Here is a 23,321-nt window from a genome sequence, read left to right on the forward strand (position 1 = left end):
TATTGCCACAGAAAGTATTCTGTCAATTTGTTAGCCTGTCCACAGAGAAAAATTTCCACTGTTATTTTTTAAGTATAATTTTGGCAAGTGGTGTAGTAAATTAAGTAAATTAAGTGAATATAGTTCGTATGTATATATTTCACTTCCTTCTGTAGGTTTCACCCATAATAGGCTTCATCTGTGTATCAGAGTTAGAGACTTGAAAGAAAAATATGCTGTGGCAAATTTTCTCACCACAGTGCTTAGTTATATATTTGGCTATTAAAGCCTCTTTCTAGCTGAATTTATTTCTTTAAGAAGCCAGAACTGAAAGGGTTATGATTTGTTACTGCGTCAGTTATCAGCAGACAGCCATCTAACCTTTGGTACTTACAGGTATTTTATGGCTCTTGATCATATTATCAAATTCTTCATTAATTTTTTTGTATTTTTCTTCAGTGCGTGGGGTGAGAGCATAAGAGGAGTCAGGATCAGGGCTTTCACAAGCTTTGTTTTCTTTCTTGTGCAATGCCTGCCAGATTCAGAGAAATATCAGAAAGTAAAAAAAATGAAAAGTAGCTCAGAGTACTTACACATAATCTTTGCCTGCTGATCATTAGATCAATATCTTCATTAAGTTTTCTGTACTTGTCCTCGGACTCAGGGCTGTGACCTACTGAATCATCTGCATCAGGGTCTGGACTGTCACAGCCATTAAGTCCTTTCTTTCTTAATGTCTGAAATACATAATTTGGGAAGTTCAATCCTTGACATGGGCTGCAAGAAAGACTCAGCAGTGTTAAAGAAATACAAACTGCTCATCATAGAAAAATGTTAAATTATGCTTTAAGGAAAGAAAGTGACTAATGATCCACCACACTGATGTGTGGTTTCCAGTAATGAGTGAGGACCATACATGACCTCATTCTTCTGAAGCTGGTACGAATCAATAAAGAATTAATCTGGTAATTAACAAAAAGTTAGTGCCTATGCTAGTATGTCCCCTGCCTCATGATTCCCATATCCCGCAGCATTAATGGTTTAAACTAAACACAGAATGCAATTTATTTTAACATAAACCAAACTTAATATATTTATCTATAGTTTACTATGGAATACACTGATGTTCTTATTTTCTTTTAGGGAAGATGCAGGAGAAGCAAATGGAAAAAGAAATGAACCTGCAACAAATTTAGGAATCCATTTCTTCACAGAGGAAGAATAATTACCCAAATAGAATTCAAGGACTTTAGCAATGTTGTTCCTAAGTCTATGCTTGTGATAGGACAAGAGGGAGGACAGAGTTGATGATAGGGTTATGAAATAACAATTAAGAGCTTCTAGTGATGTTTACTTTTTATTGACTACACTTAAAGTACTAAAAATGCACAGGGCTAGAGCTTAATGCACAGGAAAAAGCACTGCTAAAACAGATGCTTAGTGAAAAGTCAAAATGAAAGAATTTCAGGTTTAGCTACTCAAATATACACAACTATGTTTATCATCACTAAGACAGGAGAGTCGAAAAATCTTAAAACCAGGACTGAATCAGTAGCTTGCAATTCAGAACAGTTGTCTGGCTTCAAAAAGGCTTTAACTGATCTACCTTTACAGAGCCCCAAAGAACAGCCATAGGCTATATTAAGGTAAAAGAATATGAGAAGAAAGTCTGGACTCCTCAAGTACAAGCAGTAGTACATAAAGCAAATATATTTATAATTTCTCATATTTAGCTCCAAGAATGAGTCACTCAAAAACTCTTAAAAGTCTACTTGGCTGTCTAGAAACTTTTTAAGTTAGCTTGCAGTCCACTCTGTGTTGAAACCTTTCAATTACAATGAAAATATCACATATTTTGTCTGTTAGTAAGTGGCTAATGTGCACAGTCTGTCAGTGTGGGATACTCCAGTATCTTTTTGCCTTCTTAGAATGGTTCTGTATCAGCTTCTTGTTCCTTCAGGAATTGTACACATTTCATAATTATTTTTTTATGACAAAGATCAGCTTACTACTGTTACTACCCTTAAATATTATAATGTCATGCCATGTCAGTGTTCTCATACTATTGAAAAACCCCTGAACCTTCCATTTTCATTGACTAAGCAAAGTGATGATGATCTGTTCTATGAGATCTGAGCCTTCTAATCTCCCATTGCAGACCTCTGAAACAGATTTGGGCATTTATGAAAGGCTGGCCCAATGTAGATCTTTCTTTTCAAACTTCATATCTATAAAGACTTCAAGTCAAATCCAGGAGCTACTTTCTTAACACCAATAAAATTATAATCCATTTGAATAAAAACTTGAGATGCTAAAACAAGCTGAGTAATTCCCTACACCTTTTTCCACTCTCCTTGCTCTTTTATCTTTTAAATGTTAAATGTTCAGTTAGGAGAACAGACATAATACTACATGATATGTACTGCTAGCAGCTTGAAACAACCCAATTAGCAAGAGGGTTTTGCAACTGCTGCTGTTTAATAGATTTAATAGACACAACAAGATATAGTACAAGAAAAATGTCTCATTGCAATTTCAACTAACATTCTTCTCTTCACATAAGCATTAAACAGTTGTCCTCTGAATACATAAAACATTCTGTTTCAAACTTAGATCAAGCTGTCCAGACATGAAACCAAGATCAGCATACTTGGGACCATTTCCAGAGCTCATATGATACACTAATGGAGTCCTGCTGATTCCTATGGAGTCTCTGAGGACAGATGTGGATGTGAGCTGGACTAAATTACTTCCTCAACTTCAGGCTTTGAGATAACAGACAAAAAGAAATATGAAAAGAGAAGAACCAGAGGAATGCTTTGTAGGCTTTTGAATCTTTCCCCCTCCCATCATTCACAAATCCTGCTGAATTCACAAGACTGTCTGTGAGAAGCAGATGCATCTTGCCCCCAGCATACTTATAATGCCTTAAAGTTCTGCAAATGATTAGCAATCAGTTGCTGCGGTGGTTTGTAGAGGTTCAAGGATGCACTGCACCTTTCAGATGCTCAGAAGAGGAAAGGCAATGGGAGCCAACATGGGTCTTGCAACAGTCTCCAAACAGACTGGATTCCCTCCCATTGTAGAAGTATTTTTATAGATATTTGTTTTTACATTATTTTCATACCTTTAGAAAGCAGGATGCTTGCCACGCTAGGCAGAGAAAAAGCTATCTCTATTTTCACTAGAAAAGCCAAGATGAAAAGTAATAAATTGTGTCAATATTCTACCCAAAATTAACTTTAGCCCTAAAGAGAAGAGGCAAACCTTTCCCTTGCAAAAAAAATCAGTCTTGTGCTTTTGGCTGGTACCTTGGCTGATGGTGCAAATCAAGCTCAGTAAGGCAGACCACTTGCTCTCTGCCCATCACACCTCAAAAAAATTCAAATCAAATCAAACAAATACAGACACAAACCCTTAACCCCCATCTAGAAAACACCAGAGAAATCCCAAACAAAAACAAGGAAGTATTTAAATGAGTCAGGTTAAGGCTAGGCAACAGGAATTTCCACATATTATTTCCACTAACAGGCACGGCTTCTAGCTTTGTGAGTGCTGGAACTAATGCCTAGTTCCCTGTGAATTTGATTTTGGGGTAAAGTGCAATATGCAGAAAAGATCTCCTGTGGAAGGGTCTCTGGGGATTTCTCTTCTCAGTACCCATCCTTCTGCTGACCCTTTGCTGCTTCTGTTTGTCACAACTCAGGTTGAAATGCTGCCTTCAGCTGGGAGTCTTTCTGGGAGTAATTTCTGGTTCTCTTTTCCTGCACAAGAACATACCATTTTCCTGAAACTTGTTGGATTTCACTGTCTTGGAGATCCCTCCCTTTGTACTAGATTTGCTTGGCAATGAAAAAAAAATGAACTTGTAAGGGAAAAGACAGAAGAACAGATTGGTAGATTACACAGGGTCAGGAACACACAGGCTCACATCAAAGTCTTCCTCTGGAGAGGACAGCAGGCTGGAAGTGACGCGCTTAAACTCTGCACTAAGGTAATGAGTTGTACCAAGGACAGAAATAATGACTCTGAACATATCAGGATTATCTCTGCCTCCTCAACATGCAGGCTAGTTTTCCCTATCTTATTACTTTGTTCATTAATTTACTTTCCTCCATGTCATTAACTACCACATTAAACTTCTCTTTTCTTTTCCCCTTCATTTTTTCCATTATTGGTGTGCTTCAACACAAGTTTGTACAGTACAGGTAAAAGTGATGCTGACCAGTGTCAAACTGATTAATCCTTTCTTACGAGCTCTCTGGACTTTGTGTAAATATTTCCTCCTCTCCTCTATTTAGTGTCACCTCTTGAAAGAAGAAGCTGGTTCTGGAGTCCTTGACAGTCTTACAGTCATTTTGAAATGATTTTTCTTATCATTGACTTGTCATAGACTCTTACAAAACCTAGAACAGACCTATCACATCCTCCCGGCGATCAGCTAGCTTCCAAAGATTTCATGACTATTCTGGGAATTTATAAAAGGATAAAATAACACAAATGTATAGTGCCTTGCATTCTAGAGAACTCTAAGGCAAATTTCAGTTATTTTTTAAAGAAAATAAGCTATTTTTCAACTACTGAAGCTCCACTTCTTCCAAGCAATTAATCAAGTAATTATATTGGACTCCAATAACCTGAAATTGGCCAAGGCATGTGAAAAACAAAATGGTCAAAGGAAAACAACCTTTGGCTGAAACGTGCTGTGCCAGCAATTAGCCTAAATCCTGCTCTGTGAATCTCAGAAGGAGAAGCGCTAATATGTGACCTGCTGACTGCTGCAAAACAGAGTATAAACAACTGTTTGATTTTATTTCATGCAAAAGTCATCATCATTATGGAAGCTCAAAAGAAAATATGGCAGTAATATCCAGGTCTGATTTTATCAAGACAATGAAAATCATTGTAATTTTGAAGACTTTTGAGGAGCAAAAGCCTTTAATTTTCCTAATCTAGTCTCTGTTTCGGCAGTTTTATCCTCCAGATTTCTTTTTGGTCTTTTTTAGCATCTCTTTAACAGAATGAGTGGAGAGGGTTAGAAATGATTTTATTTTTTTCCATCTTGTAATTTAGTTTGTTCATCTTTCCTTTTAATTGGTTTATCTGCTATGGAACTGTAGCAGCAGCTCTCTGACCACAGAGAGAAACACAACTTTCCCTGGTACTATTTTGGGAAAAGTCTGTGAGAAGAGCAGAAGTTAAGTTATCTTAACTTACTACACCTATTAATGTAAACATGTAAAATATATTGTAGAAATTTGTTTACCAAAGAATAGGTTCTTAGTTAACTAATAATAATAGCATTTAAATTAGAGGACCTATTAAGTCCAACTATATCATAACTATCTGAAAAAACAATAAGTTTCTTAATAAATAATAATCAACCTTCTATAAATACATAGAATCTATATAACTTATTACTAGTCCTGGCCTGTTGCAATGACATGGAACTGCTTCTCATAGCACTCCAGGGCTTGGAAATGCTCACAGTATAGGTGCCAAATTAAAGACCAGGTCAGCTGATGAGGTTCCCAAAAGATTCAAATCAGCCCAATATGTTCCTTTTTGATATCCTCTGCAACAAGGACCTAACAAGGTTAGGTTAACCACTATCTTCATTTGTGTGATGAAAAGTATGATTTCACTGGGTCTTCTTCTGTAATCAAATTTTACAGTATGGAAAAATTCAGAATTAAATGTCTATTTCTAAAAATTCCCATATCTTTTATGTTGTCTAGAAACTACCACAATGATCTTTCACTGAAAGATCCACTAGTGTCAATTAAGTGTTGGAATGTAGTAAATTGTATTTCACTGTCAGAAAAAGCCCTCCATTTTCACTAGCACTTTCTTTCCTGTATCTGGATGGAGTAAATCTTTTAGCCACCATAAATGTATTTTTCTCCTTTCTTTTTGCTGGACCTACATATTTACGTGGTAAGGCAGACAATAGCCAATTTCAAAGGAATGACAGACTACATGTTCAACTGCTTTATCATTTATAGTAATTCCATGATTCCAAAGAACCCTACCAAATTTATGGAGGTCCCTCAAAAGAGCAGAGAATATCTGGACATGGGTGTGATTCATTTAAGGAATTCATCTGAATTTCCTAACTTACATGTAACTAATGTCTCAAATTTTATGTTTCATTAACGCAAAGTTCTTGAATTTTTACATTTAATAATGGACATAAACCAGTATGCTGGCACTAATGTACTTTAATTGTATATTTAGAAGAATAACAAAAAACATTATTACAATTATGTTATCTAACAAACTCCATGCACACAAAAATGTATAGCAGTAATACAGAAAAATTGAACATTTCTTCCCTCTTTTTCAAAGATCGTAAAATGCTTTTGTGGTTTGTATGCCTTTTGAAAAAAGCTACAGAGCTTATATAAAGCTGAACTTTTATAACCCCATGCTAATATTTTTGATACTGATTTACTGAAGTTTCAAATTAAAAAATTCCATTGTCTGGTACCATACGTATGTCTTCTTCAAAAAAATACACATAAATGTGCTTTTCACAACATTACATCAAAACCTCTGCTTGGATTTGCCTTTCATTTACACATGCCAAGTGATTATTCTCATCACCTTCAAATACCTTCTCTAATCACACTTCCTGAGAAACCAAACAACACAGTTTGGCTTGCCAGTAACACCTGCTTCTCTCTGCTTACAAATGATTGAACAGTGGATTTGACAGTACACAGTACATGTGTACTGCAAGCTCATCAGGGCATGAGATCTCTACCTGATTATAGAGTTCAGTCTATCCTCTTTCACTCACACACTTGTTGTGCGCTAAGGCGTCTCTGCAATATTCTGCCATATTTCGCAAACAAAATCTGTTTTTTTTTTTAAAGGGCACTAGGATAGTGGGATTTTTGCTTCATTGTTACCTAGAACTCTGCTACCTAACTTGGGTATGGGGGAGCTTTGGAAGGCAGTGCACCTGGCGCAGCCCCAGAGCCCCCAGGACTTGCAGCCTGGAGCAGACTGGTCAGCACCACCACATCTCCTGCTGCCTCTTTGCATGCCTTTCATCTGTCTCAGAGAACACACCTTGTAGCACACTGCTGTGCCTAAATCTCCCTTCTGGAGAGATGATGAGGCTGGAGATGGGAAGATTCCAGATGTTTGCATGCTTTCTAAAAGAGAGAATGCAAAATCTCTTTCTTTAATGCTCAATCTTGCCAACTTGCAGGGGCGTTTCTGTTAAGTATTGACTTAAATTACACTGGACAACTTTGGCTTTTTAAGTATTAAGAGCATGCATCAGATTCAGAGATCTCACAGCAGCTAAACTAAACCACATATATTTTTGTGATTTTATCTGAAAGAAACAATCACAAGGACTCCAGCATTAAAGCTTTATATTAAAATTTCTGCAAATACATGCTGAAGAACTTGGTCTGTTCAGCTGGTGAAGAGGAGACTAAGGTGAGAAGCTGCAGTCTACAACTTCCTCATGAGGGGAAGAGGAGGGACAGTCACTGATCTCTGTGGTGCCCAATGGCAGGACTCAAGTAACTGGCCTGAAGGGGTGTCATGGGAGGCTTAGTTTAGATATTAGGTAAAGATTCTTCACACAGAGGGTGTCTGGGCATGGGAAGAGACTCCTCAGACAAGTAGTCACAGTGCCAAGCTGTGAATTCAAAAAGTGAATGCTGTCAGAATTCAAGAAGTGTTTGAACAATATTCTTGGGCACATGTGATTCTTCAAGAATCACGTGTGATTCTTGGTCTGTGATGTGAAAGAGCCATCAGCTGGACTTGATGACCCTTGTGAATCCTTTCCACTTCAGCTTATTCTGTGATTCTGTGTAAACTAATACCTCCCTATATTCATAATTATTTCTTGGGACATGCAAAACACTTCTGTCCATCACTTGTATACTGTTTTTAAATGAAGAATTTAGATCTGAATAGTTCCCGATGTTCTAATTAAGGATATTTTCTCATCCTTTGGGCTTATTCCCATCCATCATCGTGTTTCAAAAGGTCTGAAAACCCACATATCCCCCTGGGCAGCTGACATAAGATTCCTACACCAACCCTAAATGCAGGGGATCACATTCCCTGGGCTCTGAAAGAGGAGAAGGCAGCAGCACCTGCTGATCCCAGCCACCCAGGAATCTATGGGGGGAGAGGAGCATCAAGTGACTGATGGTGCTGGCTGGCATGATGTGGCTGCAGCCAGCAGGGAGCGGGTCCCCAGCAATGTCACGCATCCCAGCCATCTGCACCTGTCAGTGCCAGCACCTGCTGCCCCATGGCCATAGATGGCTGTTCACAGGGCCACGGTGCTGACTGGCTACACTGCTCCTGGCTGCTTGGTTTTTTTGCCTTTTCTTCCCTCATGCTACTGTCACAAATCTCAGTTCTCATGTGATCACAGCTACAAGAGCTACACAGCACCTTGCAGATATATACATATAAATTCATGTATTTATATCTTTATCTATTCATATATATATATACGTATATGCATACATACCCTCTACTAAATCACATCTCATCACCTTTTATTCAAATCTAGATGGATTTTTAAAAAGTGTCCACACTTGCATGACCACCTTCCATTTGCTATGATGCAGTATAATACTACCTTAATATTGTTGGTGCGCTGCATTAGGGGAGTTTAAAAAAGAGATGTTTCTTCAGACAAGACTAGCATTTTCTAAATAATGAATTCACATGTGAGATTAATTGGAGATGTTAAGATTGTGACATAAATGTTGGCTGACCTAGTTGTGATTACAGATTCTGATTAAATCCTCTCTACAAGTATTTAAGGTTTAAAAAGAAAAAATACTGGCTTTGAATGAACAGAATTCCTCATAAATGTTAATAAAAAATTACTGTAAAACACACATTTACAAGCAAATATTGTATTCAAATACAGTCGGAACTTCTGTGTAGATATTTTTTCAAACTGTATTTGAAAAGAAACTCAAATTCTGTTCTGTTGTATTAAAACACCCTGTTGTATTTAAACACCTAAAACAGTCCAGAGACTAGCTTTTAGTGTGTTATGCATAAAATTAGCAGATCATCTAACTTAGAACAGAGATATTCTCAGGATACTTTTGTTTTAGTGATGGAATAGTTATTTGTGCCTTTTGAGTACCCCAATGATTCTAACTCCTTACTGAGGGCTCAAAGGCCCAGGCACTACTATTGAGTTATGGAAACATGGAAGATGTAGATAAAGGTAAAAATCATGAGGTTACACTCCTGTATTTCCCACCATTCTTTCTACTTGCTGTCCTTCTATGGATGTGTGCTTTTTGCAGGATGAAGGCTAGCACCACAGCCTAGTAGCAAATATCCCATTTTTCATCCCCTATCTTTTAACAGAAAACAGACTCCCACTATTTTTTGAGACAGACTGCAGAACAACTAAGTTCGTGAAGACAAAGCTTCTATATTTTGGCTACTTCGACTAATTCACCGGCAGGAGCAGCACCATTACACAGCCAGACCTGGAAGCCAAGGGGTGCAGAGATAACCTAAAGCCAGAATAGTTGCATTTCTGACTTACTTTTCCCCCTTGACCACAGCAAAATATCAGTCCACTATATGACTCCCTGATTTTTCTAACCCATAGAATGTATGAAGTTTTTAAATGCCCAGGTTTTCCCTAAGCTTTATTGAGCATCCTTGAAAGAGAACAAGATATTGGTGACAGATAATATATTTGATTCGTATGTGTCTAACTTTTGCTGTTAGACACATAAAGTGTATGGTTGAAAAAATAAACTTTACAGTAGTCCAGAACAATAATCATTTTCTTTAGGGAATATGAGGCCCCTTAAAAATAAACACTGTAATCATACACAGGTTGTTATTTCACTCATTCTTTTTATGTTCATCTGTCTATAATGCTCCTCTGGCTCCAGCCTTTCTATATGGAGCACCATCTTCAACATTTTCATTTGTGTCTAATTTAGTCAAACATACACACAAATACAAGGCTGAAGTCAGATCTCACACTAGTGTAAATTTGTAGGTGGATTTTGAACAGCTGTAAAGATACTAGTCAAGATATTCTAGATGTACAGTAGTGTTACCAAGTCTGTTACATCATTGTTGTTAGTTCTTGAAATATAGAATATTTGAAATATGCAGGGCTTAATATAAATAACTGCAGAAAAAAAACCCGCTATTTTAAGGTAGCTGGTGTTTTTCCATTATATAACTGGGAACCTTTTATACTGAATGCCATATTCAAAATACTTTAAAAGTGAAATACAGACCTTGAAAAATGTGACACACAGAAGAACACATAGCTTTACAGATTCTTTTGTCATACCTCTTACGAGAAACAACGACAGCTGATAGGAATTATTCTTCGCATATAGTTTGAGCACTATTTATGTTTTAAAAGATCCATGAGATTCTGAAATTACAGCTTTAAGAGCTGCTTCATGCATTCTTAAAATGCAACCTTCCTGGGAAAAATACATTGCCAACCTATGTAGCTTTGCTAGTCACTGAAGTTTTCTGGAGCAGAAATGATGGGTTCCTCAGACAAATAACAGTGTAGCATATTATATAAGTTAGTTTGGATGCAATTTTTCCTCGACTATGAGGCAAACACCTTTGCCCTCAATCATGGGGCCAGGGAACCTCTGATGACCACAAAATTTTGCTTTTCTATTTCACCTGAAAGAGAGCACTTCCAGCAGCACTGAACTCTGCACTACTGACTCAGCAGTGAAAATGCCACCCAGTGAGAAAAGAACATCCCCTCCTTCAGCACCTTGGCCTTCTTTGGAGGTCTCTCATAAAAATCTTGAATTAATCAATGTTCTGAACAGGTTTGTTATTCCTCTCAGAAACTGAACATTTATTTTACAGTATATCAAATGATAGGGTATTACAAAAGAAAAAAGTACCAGTATGAGAACAAGCAACTGTTCCTTCTATAGGAAACAGAACATTTCCTTTTTTTTTTTCATAGTACTACAATTGTTTATCCATTGGTAAAAATGCCCAAAGCAATATATTTTTCAAAAATGGTGAATTACAATAGAGGCTAGATCCCTGAAACTCTAGCCTCCTGTTTCTCTGCCACATGGAGAGCTGTCACCAAGGAGAGATGAAAGTAAGTGCAGAGAAAGCAAGATACAGTATTTGACAATCCAAACTGGCCCATGATTTTAACTATGGAAACAGATAACTCAAATGATGCGGAATTTCATATTTAAGATGGCTTTTTTTCCCATGTATGTAAGTTCTGTTATTTACCAGAAACATCAGTGTAAATTGTATCTATTTTTAAACAGTTGCTAAAATCTCTAGACTATGTATTTGTCAGTTTACCAAAGTGTCAATCTGCTGCAAACAAAGACCTGGATTTTGTTTTCCCATGGAAAATACTACAGGAGTGGTAAGATGTGGACAGAAAGTTTGCAAACTGAAATTTCTAAATAAATCAACTAAATACTAAAGGAGTGAAAAAGTGCAGTCAGGAGTATGGAGATGCTCAATGAAACTCCAGAACTGGATTACTATCTTCAAAAGTTGGTCCTTCAAAACAATTGTTTCCCTCAAGCATAACTTTAAAAGTCATACTGCTCTTATCCCTCTGCTCTTCCCTTGAGATGAGTAAGCACTTCTCTCAAAAGGAGAGAATCAGAAATGGTAAAAAATGTTCAGATTCTGAAAAGCTTTTTGATAATTTTCTGTCAAGGAAATTCTAAATTTCTATTATGGCAAACTGTGCTATCATGGAGGCAGAAGCCCCTTTTACATGAGATTCTCCAAAACTGTCAGATTCTGAAAAGCTTTTTGATAACTTTCATTAAAGGAAATTCTAAATGTCTATTATGGCAAACTGTGTCATCATGGAGGCAGAATCCCCTGTACATGAGATTATCCAAGGGTAAAGCTGCATAGCCCAAGTAGATGCAGTTCAACTCCTGCTTCTCATACTGACTTCCTGCAGAGGCTTTTTAAATTAACTTTTTACAGTTTTCCCTCTTAAAAAGTTGAATGACCACCCCCATAATTGGGGTGCTATAAGAAGAAAAACCCAAGCAAGTGGTAACACAGTTAGAAGTATGAATTTGGTATAGAGAAACAGACCGACCTTCACATACACCTGCAAAATGGGGTTTTACACGCTCCCTTCTGAAGCTGTTAAATTAACAACATGTTGGTCAGCTTCAGTGCTCTGCTTGGGAAAGAAGGAAGCATTAGAAACAGTTGCTTCTAGTTCTTAACACTGCTTGAGAAACAGGTATGTCAGAGGCAGACTCAAGATCTAGTCAGAAATGGCCAGGACATGGTTTACAGGGGTATTAGAAAAATCATGGCTGAGAAAAGGCAAGTTCAGGAAAAGAAAGTGCAGGAAAGTTCAGAAAAGAACAGTTCAGGAAAGGACAGTTCAGGAAAAGAAAGGACAGTTAAGGAAAGGAAAGTTCAGGAGAGGAAAGTGCAGGAAAGTAAAGGAAAGTTTAGAGAAGTTCAGGAAAGGACAGTTCGGGAAAGGGAAAGGGAAAGGGAAAGGGAAAGGGAAAGGGAAAGGGAAAGGGAAAGGGAAAGGGAAAGGGAAAGGGAAAGGGAAAGGGAAAGGGAAAGGAAGGTTCCAGGAAGGGAAGAGAAGGGCCCAGGAAGGTTCCAGGAAGGGAAGGTTCCAGGAAGAGAAGGTTTGGAAAGGTTCGGAAAGGAAAAGGAAAAGGAAAAAAATTCTTATCTCAGAATCTAAATGTTTTGTTTGTGAAATTTGTCTTCTTCTGGAAGCAGCGAAAACATTTTAAATGTTAGAGGTTTTTTTGCTGAAAAACTGGATTTCTTTTTGGGACAGAATTATAGGTTTGTAAGATGTATTGGTATATTGGTCTGGCAAAGTCTTACCATCTTAGATCTTAAAATCATTAATCATATGGTAATTACAGAGAGAGATCTGTGGGATACAAATTGGTCTCCATTTAGGTGCCCTAATTCCATAGCGGAGATGAACAAATAGAACAGGATTTTGGCCTGCCTAATTTTTCTAAGACTTCAGAAACAGGCATGAAGGACACTGTGAATATGGGTAGAATAGATATTGTTTCACTTGATGAAAACTGTAGTGTGGGCTCTTGATCAGTTTTGATCTCTTGCTCCTGCAGCAGAAATCACTGCTCTGCCCTGCCATCAGAAGCTTCTCACCCCATGCCAGAATTGTGGAGCTGGAGCAGTCAAGTGGGCATACATTCCCTTCCTCAGACTCTGCTGTGAACATGCAACTTCCAATGCAGGAAAGACAATAAATGTCTTGGGGACACTCACATCTCTAGATAACACAGGTATTTCTTCAGATGTTCACAGAGTCAAGTCACAGATAAGAAGGGGAGTTTTTTAATTAAAAACCCCAAATCCAGAGCTGTCTGGAGGACTGCTTCTGTTTTAATGAATCGACCAATATGAAAAGTTTTGCACCACGGATATATATAGCGGTCTGGGGACTGTGTTCCTGAGAAAAAGGTAAACATTGATTTCTGGCCGAGAAATCAGAAATATTCAGATTACTCTGAATATTAAATCAGAGATATTCAGAAGCTGCTAGTGTAATAATTTTTTCCTAACATACTCAGCCTGTGTATAAGGAAGAACCATACAGGGTCCTTTCCCAACAATGAGTTGAAATCCACAGTGCAAAAGCACTATTCCCAGTCTTCTTGTGCTAGAAGCTTGGACCAACTACAGACCAAACTTGAAACCATTATGATGTGCGATGGAAAAACAGTGATATTTCTGCAGCAAGAAAATTGAGCTCATTTACTTATTTCATCATCCTGTCTACCTCTAAGCTGTATGCAGCAATCTGCCTGCTGTCACAGAAGCCAGAGCTCCTTTCTAAGCTCTGGAGAGCATTTACAGTGCAATAAGCAGCCTAGAGTAAAGAGTATTAGATAGAATGAGAAAGGAATACTTAAGGTTCTCTAACATTTATTCTCTAACATTTATTCTGAATGCAAAATATTTAATCAGAAGCTAACTGTACAAGATTGACTGGGATTACCTCAAAATAAATATGGCTCTGCCTTTTGGTATATTAAAATTAAAGATCTGGCAAGGAGATTCTGACTGATTTTAGTGGGCTCAGGCTTTCACATAGGAACTTACACTAGTGAAATGGACCATCAGTGTCCTAAATAACTAAAATTTCAATTCAATAATGCTAGAAAACCTTTTCCATGAAGAGGCCAAGGGCCATATATGAGCCATGAGTATACTAGAATTTCTCCAGTTCAGAAGTGCAAAATTTTGGTCCTAGAATCTATGGAGAGATTTGCAGTCCTGAGGTTTGTCTAGATTTCTCAACATTGTGAAACTTTGAAGTAAACTGCAGGAATGCTTACTTACATTGATCCCAAAGTCAGCAAGACTGTCATTCTCCCTGGGTATGGTAGATCACAAGACCCCAAATAAAACAGCAGTGGCAGGAATTGATGAGTACTTCTTTTATTTCTGCCACTCATTTGGTCATAGAGATCAGTTGGAGGCAGACTTCAGAACTTTTCAGTTTAGTCAGGCATTTTATGCCATTACCCTTCACGAAGAAGGAAGTGGAATTAAGAACATTTCTTGCAGGAAAAAGACTGTACAGGAGTAGGTGAATTTCTCATATTCATTAATGGAAAAGGAATGAAAAAGTTAATCTGTAGAACAAACAAGAGAATTTTCTATAACCCTTGGGATCCAATATGTCGTCCCAAGTCCAAGCCCAGAAACATCTCCCTCATTCAGGATACAGCTGTGAATCTCTCATGAGTATTACTATCAGGTGAGTTTAGTTCAATAAAATGCACATTATTGAAAAAGGTAATTTCACAATTGTCACTTTATATTTACATATCTAAAGGGGACCTAACTGTTCAAGAGTTCTTCTAGTGTAGCCAGCTAATAAGAACCCCCTTCTCTTCCTGCCCCCAACTTGAAACCTATAAATTAAAATGTCTCCAGGATGGTGAAATGACAGTCCTTCTTTCTAAGCCCCCTTGGAACAGAAGCAATTTTTAAAGTGTCAGGGTAGGAAAATTGTCAATGAGCGATGTTCTTTCTTGCTGCAAGCTTATACTAAAACCACAAAGAGCAGTCCACACCCTGTTGCAATTGCCTTGTTGGAAAGAAGGGCCTTGTGACAGGAAAGGGCTATGGAATATATCCAGTAAATGGTTTAGGGACATAAAAACTCAGTTGGGCAGTACCTTCTATTTAAGCACCTGATCGTCACTGGGAATTCACAGTGTGTTAGGATCTGAGGCAAGGGAAGATTTTGGTGCTACAGAATAGGATCCAAACCTAGCAGTATGCGACAGAATTGTGAATGACCCAGAGCAAGCAAATGGGTTTTCAAAAATCCTATATTTTATCAGAAGCATCAGATGCTTATCCAGGGCTACAGAGATCCCTTCACCCACATTCCTGGATATTCACGTATTGACTTAAGCACACTGTCCCCTCCTACAGGCAACTTTTCAAATACTTGAAGAAGACACTCTTAAGAAAACTCTTCTCTTCCTGATTTTTTCTGTATAACAGCTAGTGGTTAGAAACACGATAACTGGAAACATAAGTTCTATTTCTTCCTTGATCTGAATAGGATCAAGACTATTGCTAGAAGGAATAGATTTACTCGGCTTCCTATGCTCTAGACAGTTCTAGATAGTTAAACATATATATAATTCACTGTAATATTTTGCATTCGTGCATTAAAAAATGCACAATTTGTTCAGCCAGGGAAACAGAACTTGAAAGCAGACAGAGTTCTTTGACTTGTAATAGCATTTTTGTTTGAGGAAAACCTGTTGAAATTATTTGGGTCTTAAACTGGGACTGGGGAAGACTGTCAACTTTGACCCATTGGGTCAATACTTATTAAGCACAGGTCCTTAGTAATGTTCAAGGTCAAATAACAGATTGTCCACAATATTCATGTGCCTCCAGATGAGGTTTTTGGACAAATGACCATTGCCATATTGTAAGGCAAATTTAGATACTTCTGCAAAACATTTTTAGATATAAGATGGAAAGTACTGAACATAATTATGAGCTTTTATTTGTGAGTTAAACAATACATGTGAAATTTACATCTAGGGTAGCAAGCTTCTTTTCAGACAGTTTACCAAAATGTAGCTCGGATGCTAAGGCACCTGCTGGAAGAAATCCATAAAGTTTCCATTGTACTGATATATGTTTAAACACGTTAGAAGCATGTAATAATGAATCTTTGGATTACAAAAATGAAAGGAAAATTCTTATGTTTTTTCGCTTTTCATGTTACAGCCATATTGTAGGAAGCTAAATATTTAAATGAGACATTCCATTTGGTACTGCTTCTTTGCCAAGACCTTGATCTCTTTTGAACCAATCTCTAGCAGCTGTATTGTTTAAACTACTTTTGTTTAAACACTTCTATAATTTGTTTTCTTTGAAGAGCGTGTGTACAATAATACTTGATTAAAAAAAATCTTACTTGAACAACCCAAAGTAAAACACATGATAATTTACATAATTCTACACTATAATTGTCTATAGATCACACAGGATGATATAAATAAATGAGTTTGAGACTTTTTTTAATCCAAGCATATCCAATGTATCACAGATTTTTACTTTTTATGTTTCTGTCTATCACACAAATAATTAACTGTTTAGAACATACATCATGCAACTTCTTTTAATAGCTTTTACTTCCTCATTAATGGCAACCATATATAGAAATATCCATGGCAAAACTAAGGAAGGAAAACAGAACCACCTAAAGTTTTGGATTTAGAGGTTGCTGTATAAAGAAAATGTTGACTGAATGTTTTAATGGAACTTTTCTAATGGAATGAAAAATGGCTATTTAAGATTTAACAACACTTAACAGCTCTGGACTATGGACTTTGATTCAGAACTGACTATAGACTTGTGATTATTAAAAATGTAGAACAACAGAGCACATGTCTATTGGAGGTTTTATAACCCTTCAAATTTGGTAACTAAAAATAATTTTATTTGTGTTATAGAAAAAGATACATAGAGGCCTCTCTGAATTCAGAGCAAACAGGGTCTAATCAATATCAAGTACAAGGATGGACACAAATGTTATACTACACAGATAAATAATTTATAGTTTCTTACTGTAACAAGGAAGAAAAGTCAGTATATTTTGAAGTTTAACAGAACTTTCACCAGACCTATGAAAACTTTGGAAAGCAATTTCATAAAGACAGTGCTATCTGTGTGCAGTCTAGGGAAGGAGAGGTATGCAGGTATTTTGCTTCATGCAAATCACATGGGTAAGGTGCTCCAGCCTGAGCAGAAAATTTAAGATATTGGCTCCCTAGCAGGAGAGTAAAGTAGGCAAAAAGCCAGGATTAGACTGGCTTTTCATCCCTATCCTCTTTGGTGATGAAATTCCTCTTGCAGAGTGCTGTTGTTTCTCAGGGAATTCACGACTCTGTGCAGGGAGTTTTACTTCTGAGTATAGCTATAAGCGCTACTCATAGTATGAACTACTGGCGGTCCAGCTCTGTCACCCTTACTGACACTGGGACTGCCTCAGAAAAAGAGCCTTGATTCTGCAGAGACTTGCAGGAGCATTCCATTTTCTTTCTGTGAGAAGTTTCAGTGTCTGAAAGGCGACTTCCATAAATAAGTCTTATTTATTTTAAAAAATAAGACCTATTCTGGTATCGTTTACTACAAAAAGAGACAGGATCCGTAGAAAGTTTTGTCTGTGTTAGTAACAAGGCAGATGTGAATTTTGTCAGAACACTCATATTGACATCTCTAGGCTTTAATCAGGGACCTAATAAAACCCGAATAGTGGGCTTTGCATAGGAGAATTTTTTGACTTTTGCTACCATAAGGCTCTTTTAACTTTATGGAGGGTAGCTTAGACTCCACATTGGGAAACATTTGCATATCAAAAAAACCCACATGAATGTGTAAGCATATAAGAATCGTGCATCACGTAACTGATTTTGCTAGAAACTCAGTGTTGCATAATCTTCAATACTGATTTAACAAAGAACAGTCAAGAGCTTATGGGAACCCAATGCAACAAAAAGTCTTGGGTGGAAAAAAGGGCAAGGTCATATTAAAGATGTGAGATAAGAGAATATGTAGTATTTTTACATTTGTCATTATCACTGCTGCATACAAATCTGGGTAAACAACCACATTTTGTATCTGTCTTACAAAACAGGGATATTTTAATGATGAAAATTAAAAATGGGCTGGTCACAAAAGCTTTTGTGTCTGGAACACAGCTGTAAGTAGCTCACTACCTAGGTTGAAAATGGTAATGCAGGGTACTGTGTCCTATTCTTCTGTGCTTGAAGTGAAGATACAATAGTAGAATTCAGCCTTGGTAGTTGCTAATACACCATGCAGACACAATAACATCCTCTGTACTGCATAAAGGAATCACTTGTGGCCTGCCTCCATTACAAAGAGCAGAGGGGGCCAACATGCAAGAAGATAAAATGCCCTACAAGGGGAGGGAGACCAGTAGAGTTGATGTACCCAAATACAAGGGCCTTGATTCTTTTTCGAGTGATTTAAGTCCCTTTCCATCAATCATCGTTCTTTGTCTCCAGAATCTTATCACAAGCAGCATTACAGGAACTCAACAAACAATACTCAGGCTCAAATAACCCTGTGAACTGCACTGACATTTCCACACCCTGTTGCTGTGTTTGACCAGGTTACTCAGGTTAAAAAAAACAATCAAAAACAAAATGCAAAAGATTCTGTACAGAACAACAACACACATTCTTGTTTTATATAACATGCCCCTCCTGGTGTTTCTTCTGCTCCACAGTACTACTGATATCTCACACTGCAATACTGCAATGGCTATGAAAAACTGCAATAGAGAAGAAGATTGACTTTCTCTAATTTGACAGCTCTTCAAGTGAAAATTTTCTGCTTTGCAGGCTTCTCATCAGGTTTATTTTTGAGTAAATTAGATCCTGCCCTTTTCTATTTCAATCTTCCACAGTCTTTTGGTGAAACTTGAGTTTCAGAACACTTACAGATTAAAAATTGTATATATCTGCAGAAATGCTCTGCAATTAAGATTTAATTTTTCAGTGAAATAAATAATATCTACCAATTCATTTTTACTGCTCTGAATCAGAGTAATAAATTTTTCTTTCTTACTGATAAGAAAGAAAGGGCACATTGCATTTTGAGGGCACATGAAATCATTGAAAAGCAACTATTTGTTTCATTCATTCACGCTAGATATGTGACATTTCATGGTAATTCTTGACAGAACACTTCAGTCATTGCTTGTCTTAAAATAAATTAAAAAACAAGTGGAATGTAAAAAAAATGGACCTTAGGAAAGTCAGCTGTTTTTGACACTAAGTTAGTTTCTGTGAAATACAGCCTTGTATTTTAGAAAATGTTTATGATCCATGAGGAAAATAAAGTGTATCCTTGGGCTAAAATATTTATTGGCACCTAGGAGTCTGAAGGGAGCAAGTCAGGCCTGTGGTTTTTTGAGGGCACTTTATCATCGCCTGCGTTCTCAAAGGGATCAGTGAGTGAATAGAGCTGGATTACTCACCCTTCTATTCCACGCCTATTCCTCTCCATTTTCCTTGGCAAGACTGACTGGCAAGCTATTTTTAGTGAGACAGTTCTATTTTTAGACAAATAGCAGTTAAGACACATTGTTAGGAAAAAATAAAAAAAAAAGAAAAACACAAGGAGGAGGGAATGAGGTTTCTCATCACAGATTGTGAAGCAAGCCCTTCAACCTGTAACTTCGGGCATTGCAGCTGCTTCCAATCTTGGAAAAATAAAGAAAATTCAGAGTGCAGGGATTTAAAAATAAACCTAACCTCTGGCAAACAGACCAAAAATACAACAACTATGTGAAACATTAATTACAAAAGCAAAGAATGTTTCCCAGTGACTAGATTTGGATAAAACTTTGGAGCTATTAAGGTCTGAGAGTGTAAGATACTTGATACTTGATACATGTAAGATACTTCCAGCTCCTTAGCCAGATATATAACATTTTGAAGAAAGAAAGGGTGCTCTGTGAAGTAGACCTTGCTCTAAGAAATACAGCTTTAGAATTCCAGTTTGGCAAAAAAAAGGAAGAATGAAAAATGGGAAATATGTTTATATTCTGCACATATTTTTCACTTTCATAATTTCAGAATTTTGCAACAATTCATCCAAAAAATTTACTAAGTTATTAAAATGTTTTAAAAACTATTACAAAACAATAAAAAATAAAATTACATGATCCTCAAGAAGGTTAAAACAGGACATCCAGATCGCCTCCTAAATACATTCAAAAGAAGCTTCTCTCGTATCATGTGCTTCAGAATTACTAAACTTGGATCCATTTTATCTTTTTCTGCTCCTTCTCTCTTGTTCCACATATGGAAAAGTAGCTCTTAGGTGAGTGCCTTTCTTTCATTTGAGATACATATTGAGACTCACAAGCTATGTATCATGTTAACCAAATCCTTGCCGAAATAAATTATAATTAAAAGTTTTCTGGTTTTTTTGAGACAAAGCAAAATGAGAAAATTAATTGTGCAACTTCCCCGTTGCTCCATTTTTTCCTGTACCAAATTAATTTGAAATATAAGAAATCCTCTACTTTTCTTTTTCTACATTGCATAGCAACTAAAGTCTCTGACTTATTAAATGAAGAGTAACAAGGAGATGCAGAATTATCAAGGAGAGCTTGAAAATAGCCTGGGATATGAAGAGTCAAAAATCTCAGGAGGATAAGTGGGAGGAAGGGAATAAAATGCTACTTAATGAGTGCAGTAGAAGGACTACTTTGGACACTCTCACTGACTGGAACAGCAGTTCCATTGAGGGACTACTTTGGATGGAATAGAATTGTCATACACAGTTTTCCAGCTTTGAAGTATTTCTGTGCTACTATTTACATGAATCCCAAATTCATGGAATAATAAAATTAGACAAGAATGTCAGCTTTTGTTTAGAAAAGATGTATTTCTAAAGCAATTACTTTAAAAAATGAAATCAAGATTGATAAAATGCACAGACTTGTAAAACTTTTGAAACCAAGATATTTTTACCTCTGAGATTTTTTTAACCAGTCACACTTAGAAAAAACACAGAAAAAACTCACATGAGGACATTAATTTACAAACACATTTTTCAAATTGTGTTCAATTTCAAATTAATTGGCAAACAAAGACCAAAGGAAAAATGCTGAAGATATTGCATTCAGTCCTTTGGTTCTGTCATACATGATATTGGCAATAATGTTGGGTTTGTATTTTCTAAAAATGAAAAAAGACAAAGACATTTAAAAAGCCCAAATAGTCATCCAAAGGAAATTTTTGGCCAGTTGACTCTTTTCAAATGTCTGTCCTGTGAGACTGGTACCACGAGCTGTTTTTTTAGCAACAGGTCTTCAACCAATTTATAAAGGAAATCAATAATGCTATCCCCATTTAAGAAACAGTAAAACCAAAGCATTTAGAGGAAACGTGACTTATCCAAGGCCACAAAACAATATTTGACAAAGCTATTAATAAAACCGAAGTCTCATGAGTCCTAGTCCAGGGCAGTATCCAATACACTGCACTGTCTTTAGATCAGCCTGAATAACCTTTCTTACATACAGGCTTACTTTCCATACTGTCTCAGGTCTTCAGCCCACAGTAGCTGAAAGAAATCCCCCGATTTCAGCAGTTCAAGAGCTGACTTGATGTCAATTTCACAGCTTGTTTATATGCAATATTGTGTTAAGATGACAAGAGAAGAAAATACATTTATTACATTAAACAAGCTACAACAGTTGCCTTAACTTTTCCTAAAAAGAGAACATTTAGAGAGTTGTATGGGTTTATTTACTATGATTATACAGATAAGAGTCTTAATTGATATGAAGAGGCTTTTACAATATAATTAACCTCCTAGTTAGTCATTAGCTCTGTGACCTTTAGAAATAATTGACAGAAGTAAATTTCTTTTCTCTTTATCTCATTCAGAACTTTCACATCAAGTGACTAAACTTAATGTGCCATAGAATCCAAGCACATCTGTAAGGACTGATGAGATATGGTGCAGTAAGACCATAAGCAAAACAGGACTGTGGCATTCCTCTCTGGCACCAATACTGTCCATGCCCACCTGACTGCCATTCTCACAAACTCCAGCCTTCTGAACTGAAGCTTTACTAAGTTTTAACTCATGTCCCTCAAGGAGATATTTAAAAGTAGCCAATTAACACATTGTGGCTGGCCATACTAAAAACAACTGGATTTTCAGTTCAAAGTAGTTTTTCTACAAATCTGTGAAAGACTGAATTGCCATCAATAATTGGATGTTTTCACTAGACACTTTTTTTTTTTTTCCCAGAATAACAATGGTTTTTATAACCAGCAAAAAAGCACACAATAAAAAAATTCTGAATGCCACTGCCCTGTAGGTCTTGGTATTACTATGTTCCTTGCTATTTTAATGTTAAGGTCTTTGAAGATCTCTGTGTGTTGTAAAACACAAAGGATGAGCAATCTGCAGGGAGAATTTCACATGTTCAGAACCTCACTTCTTCCTCTTAGGCGAAAATGCAACTGCAAATGGCACACATTTCTTCTGCTATGTTAAGACTGCTCTCCCTCGCCAAATACAGAAGTCCACTGGAAAGGGGAAAATACTCTGTGAAAGGTCAATTCACCAGTAGTTGCTAGAGAATGAACATCTGTGCAAAACAAGTTAAAAGGACAATTCTAGATGCTCATAATCCATGAAAAAGAATCTATAATGTATAAATTAAAAATGTGACATATTATTGCAAATTAGAACAACTTATCTTTGTTTCTTTTGTTTTGTTTTTCCCTGGGAAACCTGCAACCCCATCACAATATCCCTAAAATAATTTACTCCTTAGAATACTTCAGATTAATTCTTGATGAAGTTTTCACTATCACTAAAAGTAAGAGTTCACCCAATCCAAGTTTTGCAAACTTACCTAATTTGCATGAGAAAGAGGAGGCAAAAGAGGATGCAGGACCACCTAGTATAAAGGAAAATCAGTCCCTAACAGAGTAAGACAATGTATAGATGAAAAGCCAGATAAAGTTAAGGTTTTATTGAAGCAGAAAGACATGCCAGTATATTGCAGGAGCTGATATCTTCCTATATGTAAAAATCCATGTTGAGGACCATTAAATCCTTCTAACACTTGATTAAAAGAAAATTAGAGAGAGAGAGAGAAAGAGAGAAAGAGAGAGAGAGAGAGAGAGAGAGAGAGAAATAAAGGAGAATTGAAAATTTGTACCAGAAATAGAAAGATCGAAAAATAGGTAAGAAGAGATATTTCAGAA

The 23,321-nt window shown here is 36.8% G+C and overlaps 1 protein-coding gene across 5 annotated transcripts in view; it reads right to left on the reverse strand.

Moving 5' to 3' along the window:
• The window catches only part of MEF2C (myocyte enhancer factor 2C), a 121,434-nt gene that overhangs the window by 36,914 nt on the left and 61,199 nt on the right, over positions 1–23,321 (reverse strand). For 4 of the 5 annotated variants that reach the window (XM_058824196.1, XM_058824195.1, XM_058824198.1 and 1 more), the window contains one exon: positions 573–716. In XM_058824196.1, the coding sequence (XP_058680179.1) occupies positions 573–716 (144 nt within the window). Of the gene's footprint in view, positions 1–373; positions 512–572; positions 717–23,321 lie in introns of all 5 variants that reach the window. The other variant, XM_058824200.1, reaches the window with a different exon arrangement.

This window comes from Ammospiza caudacuta, chromosome Z (assembly GCF_027887145.1).
Source record: "Ammospiza caudacuta isolate bAmmCau1 chromosome Z, bAmmCau1.pri, whole genome shotgun sequence".
Taxonomy (NCBI): domain Eukaryota; kingdom Metazoa; phylum Chordata; class Aves; order Passeriformes; family Passerellidae; genus Ammospiza; species Ammospiza caudacuta.